Here is a 13,719-nt window from a genome sequence, read left to right as displayed (position 1 = left end):
TGCCACCTTCTCCCTGTGCCTCACGTGGTCTTTCCTGTGTGTGTGCCCTGGTGTCCGGCTCCGTGGCCACACTTCCTCTTCCCAGGACACCAGTCAGATTGGATGAGGGCCCGCCCTCCTGGCCTGCCCTCCCCGCCTCGTTTTAACGTAACCACCTCTTTCAAGCCCTATCTCCAAACAGGTCACATTCTGAGGTCCCGGGGTTAGGGTAGCATTTGGATGGGGGAGGCACAATACAGCCCTTGGCAAGCGGGATTTGGGCACAAGGAGATGCCAGGTCCCCTCCCACCCCGAGTGTGTCTGGGGGGCCGGTGCCCAGGGAAAAGAAATCTCCCCGCGGTGCGGGCACTGCAAGGCGGTCCAGGAGCGCGTGTGGGTGAAACGGGAGCCGAGGAGAAGCTCTCGGGGAAAGACTGCCTCGCCGGCCTGCGGTGGAGGAGGGGGGACTTGGGGGCAGTCTCCGGCCCCCAGGTGCCCCTTCCTGACGCTCTCCCTGCCCCTCCACAGCCTGCAGCTGCAACCTGCACGCCCGGCGCTGCCGCTTCAACATGGAGCTCTACAAGCTGTCGGGGCGCAAGAGCGGGGGCGTGTGCCTCAACTGCCGCCACAACACGGCCGGCCGCCACTGCCACTACTGCAAGGAGGGCTACTACCGCGACATGGGCAAGCCCATCACCCACCGGAAGGCCTGCAAAGGTAGGCGGCGGGGGCGGGCCTCGGGCACCTCGGGCACCCCGGCCCCCTCTCTTTCCTCGGTGCTTCTCCTTTCCTATTGCTTTTGTCCATGACCATACACGCGCCTGCCCGCACGCACGCACGCACGGCCTCCCTGGCATTCGGAGGTGTAGGCCCAAACAAAGGGGCGATGCAGAAATGACGGGGAGGAGAAGAAAGGAGGTGTGATCTCTGCGAGGGTGCAGGTCGCCCCGCCCCCTCCCAGCTGCTTGTCCCTCGCACAGGTGTGCCGCATACCACAGGGCGGGGGTCAGGTTCACCGGGCTTACCATCGCACAAAGGACTCTATTTTACCAAAACCAGGCAGACGGATTTCTTTGGATGTTGCGTGCCCCTCCTGCCCCACCCCCAGCTCGCCCAGACAGACAGCGCAGCTCCGGGGGCAGGGTCGCAGGAGGAGCATTTAATCCACCTGCAAGTAGCTTTACTGCTCAGGACGAACCGTGAAAGGGAGATGGGGACTGTTTTCGTTCACTGAAGCAAGCACTGATGGTTTAACGTGGTGTGTTTGTTTTCTCCCACGAACACAAACGAAGCAATGGTGAGATGGCTCGGAAGAGCTGATGAAAAGCAAGGGAACTGCAGGTATTGGGGGAGAAGTGAGCCCCACCCCACATTAGCTTCTGGGAGTTCCAGGAATCAGGGCTCTTTGGGTCCAGAATTTGGAGCCTGGAGCCAAGGCTTGCTGTGAGCATGGCTTCCCAAGATGATACCTCTGAGAGCTCTTGGGGGACACTTGAGAGACCCCAGCCATGGCAGACTCGAGCCCAGATGATGGGCTACAGCAGAGAAATCCTACTGTGGCCACTGCTTAGCCTTTGGACGAAGCCAGAGTATCATCTTCTCAACAGGAAATCCACCAGATGTTGGGCACTGGTACGCTGGACAGCTACACGATCTGCAGGCCCCGTGCAAAATGAAAACACAGGGCATCGTGCCCGGCCGGTGTGGCTCAGTGGTTGAGCGTCCACCTATGAACCAGGAGGTCGCTGTTCAATTCCTGGTCAGGGCACATGCCCGGGTTTCGGGCTCCTTCCCCAGGAGAGGGAGTGCAGGAGGCAGCCAATCAATGATTCTCTCTCATTATTGATGTTTCTATCTCTCCCTCTCCTTTCCTCTCTGCAATCAATAACACACACACAGCCCGGCTGGTGTGGCTCAGTGGTTGAGCATTGACCCATGAACCAAGAGGTCGCTGGTTCGATTCCCAGTCAGGGCACATGCCTGGGTTGCGGGCACAATCCCCAGTAAGGGCGTGCTGGAGGCAGCCTATCAATGATTCTCTCTCACTGATGTTTCTATCTCTCGTTCCCTCTCCCTTCCTCTCTCTCTAAAAATCAATAAAAAAAAAACAAAAAACAATAACACACACACACACACACACACACACACACACAAACACACACACAAGAAAGGAAATACAGGGCTTCTTGTTCAGGAATTACTGAGGATTTCAAAATGGCAACAGCAGAGCTCCCACCAAGCATGTGACCTTATGAGCATGTGGCCCGTGAAGCTGGCCTTGCTTGTTTGAAACACTTTTCTTAAAAACAAACAAACAAAAAAAACCACACACACACACAAAAAAAAAAAACACCCCACAAACCAACAAAAACAAAGCCGGTTCCCAGTCTGCATCTTCCGGGAGAAATCCCTTCGATTCCAAATGAACAGGTGGCTCCGAGAGAGCTCCCCTTCAGATCTGTGCACTGAAGGCTGCCTCTGGTGGTTGTCAAGAGAAACGTAAGCATAAAGGTAGTTGGGCTATTTCCACATCAAACAACAACTCATCCAGGTGAGAACCGCCCCCCCCCCCCCCCCCCCCCCCCCCCCAGGAGACTTGAGCAGGGACTAAGAAAGTGGCCTGGGCAAAGGGACCCAAAAAAGGCCTGCAGTGGCAGGAAGGCATGAGCAGGGACATGACCAGGGAGTGAGGGCTTTGGGTTGTCAGAGAACGTAATTGGAAGGTAATCCAACTCCTTCACCTATGCCCCAGTGTTCATTGTCTTTCATTGACAGAAGAAATCGAAGCCAAGGTCTTATAAACAGCTGCTTGCACACAGATATCTTGGGGATTTGGCCGACAAATTTTGATCAAAAGTGGCCACTCAGCTGGATAAATGGAGAAACTTGCCGGTGGGTGAGCAGGTCTGGGCTCTCCGTGTCAGTTTCTGCTGTCAGAGCAGGGGAGGTGTGTCCCCTGGAGAGACAGGAAGGAGCATCGTGGCCGTCGTGCCATTTGCCTCCGCCTCCTCTCCTCTGTTGCAGTGGGGAGGGATACGGCCACTTCGAGTGAGATGTCAAGAAGCCACAGGATTCTGGGACCTGCAGGTCATCCTCTGGGGCTCTACCACCTGGTTAAATGGTGTGTAGACACCCAGCTTCCAGGAGGAACAAATGCAGGCAGGCAAGGGTGTGGCCCTGTCTTATTTCAGACACTGTGGCCAGCCGTGGTGGCTGTGTGTTCCCTCTCAGCCCTGGACAGCAGCTGGCCGTCTTGGTAGGAGCACAGGGAGAAGAACGCACAGAGGAGGAGGAATGGATGGATGGATTCTGCTCAGAAGGATTCCTGCATATTCTACTGGGGGAAAGTGACAGGAAAGGGCGGGACTCGCAGTGTGTCCTGATTGGTGAGGAAAAACAATGCTTCCAGGATCCTGCCACCTGATTGGTGAGGGGAAAATGCTACGTGGCCGGTCCTAACACTGATTGGTGAGAAAAAGCGTTACCCGAAGGGCTTCATGCGTGGTGAAAAGCCACTGCCTGGAAGAACTGCGCTCTGAGTGCTGAGCAAGAAGAATGTGACCTGACAGTTCCAGTCCCCCCTCTGCTCTTCTTTTCCTGATGTCACCCCCGTAGGGCACGTGGGGACTTTGAAGCCTCAGTTCCCTCTCAGGATACTTCTCAGCAAAGAGAGGCCCTGCAGTCTTGTCAGGAACCAGCTGCAGGAGCCGAGATGCTGGCGGGGGATGTGCACCCTTGAGGTCTCTTCGTCACCTGCAGGGAGCCCGCGGTCTTGCCTTGCCAGGGCTGGATGGCTTAAGGAAGTGATTCCTTTGGCGCAAGCATTTGGCCCAGTATTTTGATCTCCCAGGGTTTGCTCTCAGAAGCTTCCAAAAACCTTGTCGCTGAGGAGCCACCCCCATGCCCTGGCCTCCCGGGGTTGACCTCAGGGAGCCCGGGCCCAGCCCTCGGGTGGAGGCCGCATGCCTCCTCCTTTGCTGTTTCCGATGCATGTTCCGGGGGAACTGAGACAACTGGCCGTGGCCCTGGACTCAGGTTGGCCGTTGACCTGAGGAACGGCATCAGGACCCTCTTTACCGCCTGACTTCCCAGGGCCTGGGAGGAGCCCGGCAGGGGGGCTGAGGCCACCCGTACACTCCTGGCGATTGGCTGACTCCCAACCGCGTTCAGTCTAGAGCAGGGGTGGACCCAGACAAGAACAGTGTGGAGCAAGGGCATTCGATTCCAAACGTTGTTATGCAGTCCCCCCATCTGGGAAGTTTCGTAGCAACAAATTTGTTGGGTGCTTTCTCCTCTCCAGTGGTTTAGCACCAAGCCAGGGCTGGCTGGGCTGGCGCATACAAAGGGCTGTAATAAACATGCCGGGGAACAGGCGGCTGCACTCTCCCGCTATTCAGCGCGATTTCACAGCCCCGGGAAGGCCTCATTATGGCGTGGGCTGTTGTCCTATACAAAGTCAGAGGAGATGAATTTCTCTCTTTTCTCCCCAGAATGGCTTGTGAAGGATACGCGTCCTGGAATCTGTCAAGCGATAGGGGGTTTTGTTTACCATTTGTCTTCTTTATGGACTGGGGGGCGCTTTCTCTTTGGAGCCAGCACAGAAGACGTTGCCATTTAACCATTTCAGCCAGGCCCCCATTTAAATGATATTAATTTATCATCTTCCCAAACCATCTGTGATGGATAAAGACATTCCAGGAGTCTCCCGTGAACCGCATCGCGATGAGAATTAAGAAATTAACCACCACATCCAGCACCCTGCACAAAGGGCTTCGTTCCATCTCACCGAGCAGCCTGTTTCTTTCACTCTCTGCCCTGCCCCCTTCAAGTCCAAGGTCCACACTGCTGAATGCCGGCGGCTGGGACGGTGCACGTCCTCAGACGATGCCGGCGGTGGGAGCAGAGGAATGTGGGTCCTCTCTCCTGGCCAGCGCACACCTGCTGCTCCCATCCACCCCCTGCCGCTCTGCCAGGGGTTGGGGTAGAAGCAAGCGCCTTGGGCCGGCCCTTGGCTCCCTGCCCACGGTGTGCAGCTTTCCATTTCTCTCCTTTCCCTTCACATCAGGGCATCCTCAGCACAGCAGGTCCTTGAATAACGTCATCTCCTTCCATGTCGTTTTGTTATAAGGTGGATGAGATACTGTAGGAACTTCACTGGTTAATATCAGTTCGCCTTGAGTAACATTGGTTTCGTTAAACGTTAGTATTGACGATGTCTGTATCTTCTCCCTGACTCGTGTGGAGGTTCTCAGCCTTGGCTGCACTTTGGAATCGCCTGGAGAGTCGAAGATACTGGCGCCTGAGTCCTACCCCCAGAGATTCTGGTTTAATTCCTGGGCCCGGTGGGTCCTGGGAACCTGAGAAGCTTCCCAAGGTCAAATGTGTAGTCCAGGCTGAGAACCAGGGCCGTGGGAGAGTAGGAGAGGACAGTGCTCGCTCTTGGGTTGAGAAAGGCGGCCTAGACCCCAGGTTTATTCTTTTGAGGGAAGAGACTTATTATCAGTGAAATTACATGTCTTTTTTTAATGGCTCTCTTGATGAAAACTAGGTGGAGGGGGTATGTATTTAAAATTTTTAAATTTAAATCTTGCCAGGTGAGGCTGGGAGCTTAGCTAGGCAGCCGAAGTTCTAGTGTCCGGGTGAGAGCATGGGATCGGGTGTGTGCACCCGTGTGTATGTCTGGACTTGATCATAGTCAAAGCAGGGCTAGGAACCTGGGGCCCCACCCCTTCCTGACTCTAAGGCAGGGTTCGTGCACCCCACAAAAGCCTAAAAGCATCAGGAGTGCCCCTGCACTCTGTGGGTCCCTGGCCACGTTTCCATTTCCTATCATCACTTTTAGGGTGCAGGGAAAGGGTGGACACCTTAGGCAGGAAGGTACTCAGTGGCTGGAGCAGCTCCCAGCTCAGAGGGCAGAGGCCACAACCAAGGAGTGGACTGTGTTAGGGTGCAGTTAAGGCCAGTGCCCCTGGGGAGAGAGGAAGTGAGAAGAAGAGAACATCCCCATGGAAGCTCCACGCTCAGTGCCAACTGCCAACTGTGGCCTTTCAACGCTACCTGTGGCCTCTGGGCCTCCTGGTCCCTGGGGGTTGGGGGAGGGTAGGAAATCCCGATCTCCAGATTTGGCTCTAGGTTTAAAGCCTGGGGGAGGTCACGTGACCTCCCTAGACCTCAGTCTCTCATCTCTGAGTCATATTCAGATTTATGGTCTCCGAGTCCCTTCCAGCTTTGACATTCCACACGCCACGTGCTTTTTTTTTTAAATAAGCGTTTCATCAGTCCCTGGTGCAACAGGACGTCGTCCTGCCTCAGTGACGCTTGTGAGCTGAGAACGTGGGCAAGCTGGCAGACACCGGGCGGAGGTGGTTTGCTCCCAAGATCTTTACAAATGAAGAGTCCCTGCTCTTGTGCCCCGGCCCACACAGCGCCCCGGCCCACACAGCGCCCCGGCCCACACAGCGCCCCGGCCCACACAGCGCCCCGGCCCGCACAGCGCCCCGGGCCCACACAGCGCCCCGGCCCACACAGCGCCCCGGCCCACACAGCGCCCCGGCCCACACAGCGCCCCGGCCCACCCAGCGCCCCGGCCCACACAGCGCCCGGCCCACACAGCGCCCCGGCCCACACAGCGCCCCGGCCCACCCAGCGCCCCGGCCCACCCAGCGCCCCGGCCCACACAGCGCCCCGGCCCACACAGCGCCCCGGCCCACACAGCGCCCCGGCCCACACAGCGCCCCGGCCCACACAGCGCCCCATGCTAAAACGGGATCTTCAGGCCCAGCCCTTGGTCTCATCCCCCAGGGCATCCTTGGCCACTTTCCTCACCCTTCTGGGTGCCAGTGCCCTGCCTCTGAAGGCTGCTCTCATCCCGGTGCCCTGGCCTTGAGCTCCTCTGTGGGTGGAGGGCATTTCACCTGGGACCTAGCCTTTGTCACCAGGAGAGCAGCAGGTGGGCGCCAGCCAACAGCCTTGGGGTGGGCAGCTTTTCACATCAGGGAGTTACTGAGACCAGGGCTCGAGTTCCATCCCTGGGCAATGTATGTACTCTTCGGTGCCTCAGTTTTCTCATCTGAAAATGGGGTTAGCAATAGTTCCTCCTCCCTCCCAGGATTATGGTGGCGATTAAATGAAATGACATAGAGGAGGTTCCTGGCACGTGCGTCACCCCACACCTGTTAGCTGGCAGGGTTATTACTACAATTAGAGGAAAGTAGAACACGCAGGCACACGGATTCCCTCGGCTCTGCTGTTGCCTTAGTTGTTTCGGTGAGCGGGGGTGCCTCTCACTTTGGAGGGCTCAGCCCCCGGGTGGACTCGGAGGCAGATTCCCACAGGACGGGGCAAGGCCCGGCATTTGTCCGAAGGCTGTTGCACACTCCGGATAAAGGATTTACACACGGGGGGAGCAAAATCGGTCAAACAGCAGAGATGAGTGTCCGGCAGCTGCTGCTGGAGGCCCTGTGCGGAGAGGTGGGGACAGGCCGTGAGTGTAAACGCGGCTGTGAAAGTGCCGCCAAGAGAGATCCCGCCCCTGCCCGCCTGCCCTGAGCCTGTGCAAGCAGACTCCCCACCCCCGCCCCGTGGGGAGCCATCTGCAGGAGCTGAGCCTGTCCCTCCGCTGTAAATCAGGTGCAGGAAGACTAGAGTTAACTAGATCAGGAGGGTCAAATAACCCAGTTTGGGATTATGGGGCGCCCCTCCCCTCCCACTTCCTGCTGTCTGCACCTTGATCCGAGAGTGGCAGGGGAGAGGAGAGGTCGCCCAACTTGAAACATTTATGCTTTTGTGCCTCGTTAGCAACTGCTGGGAGAAAGAAAAGCATAGCTGCGAGGAGGTGGACACAGACAGCTGAGCTGGTTTGTGGATTGTCTGTGGACTGAAGGGCTCCTCGCTCCCTCGTTAGCACGGGGAATGCAGGAGCGGGGGGTGCTCTGGGGTCAGGCTGGGTCTGAGGATGGTCTTCCCTGCTCACCCCCTTCTTTTCCCCAGACTCACAGGTAAATCAAATAGCCTTTCCCCAGGGAGAGGGCGGCAGATTTGCCCCGAGTTTGTTCTTTGATTCCCCTAGTATTTATGGAGCACCTGCTTGCTCTCTGGGGGGAGGCTGACGATGAAGAAGAAGAGCATAAGGTTATTATATATTGTGGTGAGTCACAGGGAGGAAATAAAGAGTGTAAGTGGGGGGAGCTGCTCTACAAGTGGCCAGGGAGGGCCTCTCTGAGGACCGGACGTCTGAGTTCAGGCCCAAAGCTGCCCTTCACCCCTGGCTGAAGGTCATTCCCTCTCCCACCCTCCTGCCTGGAGCTACTCCAGGAGTCTGGGCACCAGGCCACTCCCCTCTCCTGTGTCCTGAGATCACTGCCATTTGCAGGTCCTGCCTGAAACCAGAGGCCCTTAGAGCCAGGTCTTCAGGAAAAGAAGCCAGACACCCCCCCCCCCCCATAGGCACCCAGGGTGGCTCCCAAAGGCCACCGTGTGAGCCACAGTGAGAGGGGCAGCCTCGGGCGTGAGGCTGTGGGCCCTCAGGGAGCCTGGACAGACACTGGAGGAGACAGGGAAAGGAGCTGCCGGAGACCAGCAGCCTGGGGTCAGGACTGTCTGCCTTCCCGTCACTCCGCCAGGGCTCCGGGAACCCTGCTGTGCTGCTCTGCCCTGGCAGAGAAACCGAGTCTCGGCGAGGACATCCTGGCACTACTCGGTGGACAGCGGTGTCGGGCAGGGCGACCGGTGGGTGTGGACGGAAGGCGTGCTGTGCCCGGCAGTATGCGCGAGCCATCGCCCGAACCCTCGGTGGGGACACTGCCATGCCTGCCGCGGTGGGGGATGGTCCCGGCTCAGACACCAAGCCCTAGGCTGTTGAGTTGGAAGTGCCTCTAGTGGGAGTGTAGACATCTGTCCTTACAGGTGAGCCCCCGGGGCCAGAGCAAGCGAGGCACTGACCCAGGGTCACACAGAATTACTGGCAGGACAGGCCCAGGCCTGGGTCTCCTGATGCCCCTCTGAAACCGTCTGTGCCCTGAGCACCTGTCCCTGTCCGGTGGCCCAGCGCGAAGACAGCCGGGCTGCCGCTGTGTACCCGGAGGCCCTCCAGCCGCCTCGCTCGCGAGAAACTCATCCTGCTGCCTCCGCAGGGCCCCGCGCCCCCGCCTGGTCTCACCTTCCTCTGGATGGGAAAAGCCTGGGTAGGCCGTTTCCCATGGCCAGGTGCTGCCCGCCCGTGCCCACGAGGTGGCCTGCGTGGAAGGGGTTGACCTCAGCTGGGAGAAGCGGCTGATTCCGGGGAATCGGGAGTCCCCCATTGGGCTTCCCGAGGCGGAGGACGTTCTGAGCCAGACCGAGTTCTCATATCAGGGAGGCTCTCCTCGCCCCCTCGCCAGACCCCCTGCCAAGGAGAAGGCCTCTGCTCCCCTGAGCTCCACGTTCTCTGCAGCTCCACCTGCCCCTCCCCACCGCGCCGTGCGCCTGCACGCTCACAGGTGCTCCTCGATCTGCGGGTCAGGGCCTGGGCCTCCTGGAACCCTGCGGTGGCTCAGCCCCCTTCCTCTGACACTGCTCCATTCCCGCCTCCCAGGCGGTAGCAGAACCCTCTGCAGGTGCCGTCATCCGTCAGTTTTCTCACACCCCTCTTTGCACAGGGGGATAATTCAGACTTTTCCTCATAAACGGGGTTTTGGGAACAGTCCTTACTTTGAATGCAATGCAAGTCTGCCTGTTGGGATTGTATTTGACCACGCGTAACAAAACCCATCTAGCCTTGGTCTCAGCTGGTTTGAGCATGAATTTCTCCTTGCAGAATGAGGAGAGGGGGCGTCCAGAGAGGGTGAGGGCCTCGGTGATGCCCTCGGAGACCAGCCCTCCCCGGTGTCTCCTCCCTCAGCTGCAGTGTCCTGGGGGGGAGGCGCGGGAGGGGTTGTGCCAATGTCACAGGCAGGTGTGAGGGCCAGAGCTGACGACTATGAGAGCATGGACACATAGGTGCTCACAGGCGCTACATTGGAGGCGTTCCCCTCCTCCTGATGGCCCACTGCCCTGGAGGTGACCTGGCTGGCTTTCCGAGCACCCCCCCCACACACACACACACACACTCTGTGGGACCCTGATGGCTCCTCCTCCCGGAACACTGATTGGGTGAAGCACAGTGAGCCCTGCTCCCGCGAGACCAGGCTGCGGGGCCAGCTGCTCAGAGTCTCTGCAGGTCTCAGGGGAGAGATTGGGAAGCCGAGGTGAAGCACCCCTCCTTTAATCAAGGGATGGTCCTTGGGAAGTGCCCGCTCCACCCAGCAGACAGCTGCCCCAGCAGCACAGAGGGTGGCCTCGGCTCCACCGGACCGGACCTCAGCTGGTGCAGCTGCGAAGTCACAGCTGTGGGGGGCCGCGGGGGAGGGTCACAGTCCTCCCACTACACCCCTAATTCTGCTCTGGGCCAGCTCCCCCCACGGTAGAGGTCCCTGGACGGATGGTGGTGCCCACGGGTGACCTAGCTCGGACCCTTCAGTCCCTGAGCAGCCTTTGGTGACCTCTGCCAGCCAAGTCCAAGGGCCTGAAGTCCAGCGCAGGCAGCGATGTTCGGTCACACGGAGAGGAGGCCTCTCGGCGTGCGTCTCGGCCTCAGCAGCCAGCTTGTGCGAGCAGGCCCGGGCGTCAGCTGGCGGGAGCCTCGGTCCACATCCGATGGGTGCCGTGTCAGGAGCTCGGGACAGCAGGGTCCTGTGCTGTGGCCCTCTGCTTTCACGTGGCAGCTGAGACATGCCGCCCACGCGTGAGCACCCTTCCCATCACGGGGACGTGGAGGCCGAGGGGAAGGTCAGCGTGTTCTCCAACCGTCCCTCCTCACGTCATCCACGAGGCGCAGTCTGTTCTTACTGAGTAAAACCAAAACGACAAAAACAAGAAGGAAAGAAAACAACAGTGAGGCATGAACTTGAATTCAGGGCAGATTTAAGAAGACAGGTTTCCAACAGACGGGTTTACAGAGGCGAGACTGGAGCAGGCGTCTTCCTCTGTGGGGCCAGCACTGAGAGACCCCTCAGTCCACCAGCCGCCTGCGTGGCACCCAGGGCCTCTGTCCCGGGCCTGTGCCCCCGCCTCTCCCCTGCCAGGGGGCACCCACAACCAGGAGCCCACTCCTCCACGAGTTTCGGGAAGCCACACATGTCCAGACACAACTTCAGCAAACATCTCCCCACATTCCTCTCCTCCCTGCTCTCCTCCTGCTTCCGTCCTCCTCCGGGTACCCGTCCCCCGGCCCAGGGTGCGGGGAGAGGCCCATCTTCATCGAAGACGGCCTTCGCCGTGAGCAGAGCTGGCCGGAGGACCCGGTTAGCTCCTGGAGGAGCCCTTTCCCCTTTGGAGCAGAAGCACAGAGCAGCTTGTGGCACCAGTTGAAATGGCCGCAGGATGCCTCCCTGAAGACCCGCCCCACTGCCCTTGGGGGATGGAGAGGTGGAGCGAGGAGGGGGAGAGGCAGACCGCTTCTCCTTCATCCTGTCTTCCCTTCCCACTCGCACTCGGGGCGCTGCCTGGCTCCGGGGGCAGGACACAGTGGGGACCAGGGCCTGCCTGGTTGCTGCAGCAGTTCTTGCCCAGGCGTCAGGTGTTGGTGTCGGTGTCTCGGTTAGCTCTGGCTGCTGTAACAAAACACCATAGACTTAGACAACAGCTCTGTATTTCTCACCACCCTCATGACCTCATCTAACCCTAATTACCTCCCAGGGGCCCCACCTCCCCATACCATTGTATTTGGGGTTTAGGGCTTGAACATAAGACTTTGGGGAGATACAAACATTCAGTCCACAGCAGTGGGATGTCCCCCCAATGTTGCCTGGCACTGCATCGCTGGAATAGGGTCCTTAGAGCACAGGAGTGGGCGTCAGGACACAGTGTGACAGGATGGCAACCAGGAGGACGGGCATGGGCGTGCCCTTCGTGTGCTGGTCAGTGGCCTGAGAACGGGGCCTCACGTCACTGCCCCGCTTGGCCGTTCCCTCTGCGAGACCCTTTGGGGGGGGGGGTTCCCGCACCTCCCAGTCTTCGCACATTCATTAAACAATACTGTGCCTCTTCCCACTGCTGCAGTTTATGGGCTTGGGGGTCCAGACGCCTGAGCCCCAGCCCCGCTGCAAATCAGGGCGGGTGGGCAGAGCAGGTGGGGGCGGCAGCCTGCAGGCCGCACCTCCTGGTGAGTCCCCCATCAGGCTCCAAACCCTGTCCCCCTCACCCAGCGGGTCAGCAGGGGCGTGTGGGGGCCAGGGGCGGGCGGGTGGAGGAATGGGGATGCACAAACCCATCGGGAGAAGGGGCAGCTCCCAGGTCTGACTCCTCCCCTCGTGGTCAGAGTTTGCGCTCCTGGAAACGTGCTTGAATGTGGGCCTTCCTCTCTGGCCTTGGGAAGGGCTCCCCACTTCCGCTTTCCTGCTGCCAGAACATCCTCTCGAGTCCGCGTACCCTAACCTTCATTCCCCGTTTCCCGGTAGGCAGGTGGCCGGTGTTCAGAGCTTCCGGAACGTGTGGGCTTGGCTGGGCCCACTCCCCCGTTCCTGCTCTTCCCTGGGGAGGGACCCCGGGGGGTGGGTGTGCACGGGGCCCCTTCCCACCCTCTGACCCTCCTGTTGTGTGTCCTCCACAGCCTGCGATTGCCACCCCGTCGGCGCTGCTGGCAAAACCTGCAACCAAACCACCGGCCAGTGTCCCTGCAAGGACGGCGTGACCGGCATCACCTGCAACCGCTGCGCCAAGGGCTACCAGCAGAGCCGCTCCCCCATCGCCCCCTGCATAAGTACGCACGCGGGCGCCTGCTCCTGGGGGCTTGGGTGCGGGTGGAGGGCCTGTCTGGAGGCGGGTCCCGCCATCCAGGGAGTGTAGCTCATGGGTGCGATCTCTGCCTCAGTGGGACCCGGGTGGGACCCCAAGCCGTGGGGGTGCTTGCAGAAGCAGCTGGAGCGCAGCAGAGCCAGCCTGTCTGTGGCTGCCTGTCCTGACCAAAAACGAGTCGGGGAAGCAAGCCCGCTCCTACGCCTGGGTCCTGTTTCCATGTGCCACCTTGACCTTGGACCTGGGTGGGTGGGCAGAGCAGGTGGGGGCAGCAGCCTGGAGGTCACACCTCCCTGGTGACTCCCTCAGACCTGGCAAGCCCCAGAGCCCCATCTGGCTCCAAACCTTGTCCCTCCCAGCCAGAGGACCTGGGCCACCATTGCTGCTGTGGGAATTCCAGCACCCCCTGCTCCTGGCCGACACCGCAGGACTTTTGAGGGGAGCTGGGAAGGCTCCCATGGCCGTTATGAAGGGTGGGAGCAGCCCCGAGGGTCCTGGAGGCCCCATCGGGCCAACCATGACCCCTTAGTGGCTGGAGCTTGGAGAGGAGTGACGAGGTGGCAGGGGGCCTTGGCTCAGCCAGTCTTCACGTTTTACAGCTGGTGGGATCACACCGGCGCCGTGAGCCGAGGATTAGCCCTGGTGGAAGCCAGGTCTGGGGCGTGCAGGACGGGCCTGCCCCAGAAAGGAGGGTGAGGGAGGAGCCGAGCCCTGCCCGCCGGGCGGAGCCTGACCAAGTCTGCTCTCCAGAGCAGGGAGTGTAGCTCATTGGCTCACCTGCCGGGAGGTTCCCGCCACCTGGTTTTATACGGCTGCGGGGTGTGTGTGTGTGTCTACCCTTTTTACATGATTGAAACAAAATCATGTGTGAAAGTGACAGGAAAGTTCCGTGTCCACAATGGGTGAAAGTGACAGGAAAGTTCGGTGTCC

General features: G+C 59.6%; 1 protein-coding gene across 2 annotated transcripts in view; it reads left to right on the top strand.

The window, feature by feature from the left end:
- NTN1 (netrin 1) overlaps positions 1-13,719 on the top strand; it is a 180,556-nt gene that overhangs the window by 117,515 nt on the left and 49,322 nt on the right. For both annotated transcript variants that reach the window (XM_054709687.1, XM_028128292.2), the window contains exons 3-4: positions 508-696; positions 12,605-12,754. In XM_054709687.1, coding sequence (XP_054565662.1) covers positions 508-696; positions 12,605-12,754 — 339 coding nt within the window. The remainder of the gene's footprint in view (positions 1-507; positions 697-12,604; positions 12,755-13,719) is intronic.

This window comes from Eptesicus fuscus, chromosome 20 (assembly GCF_027574615.1).
Source record: "Eptesicus fuscus isolate TK198812 chromosome 20, DD_ASM_mEF_20220401, whole genome shotgun sequence".
Classification (NCBI taxonomy): domain Eukaryota; kingdom Metazoa; phylum Chordata; class Mammalia; order Chiroptera; family Vespertilionidae; genus Eptesicus; species Eptesicus fuscus.
The sequence above is the reverse complement of the archived record's forward strand: the minus strand, read 5'-3'. Positions and strand labels throughout refer to the sequence as shown.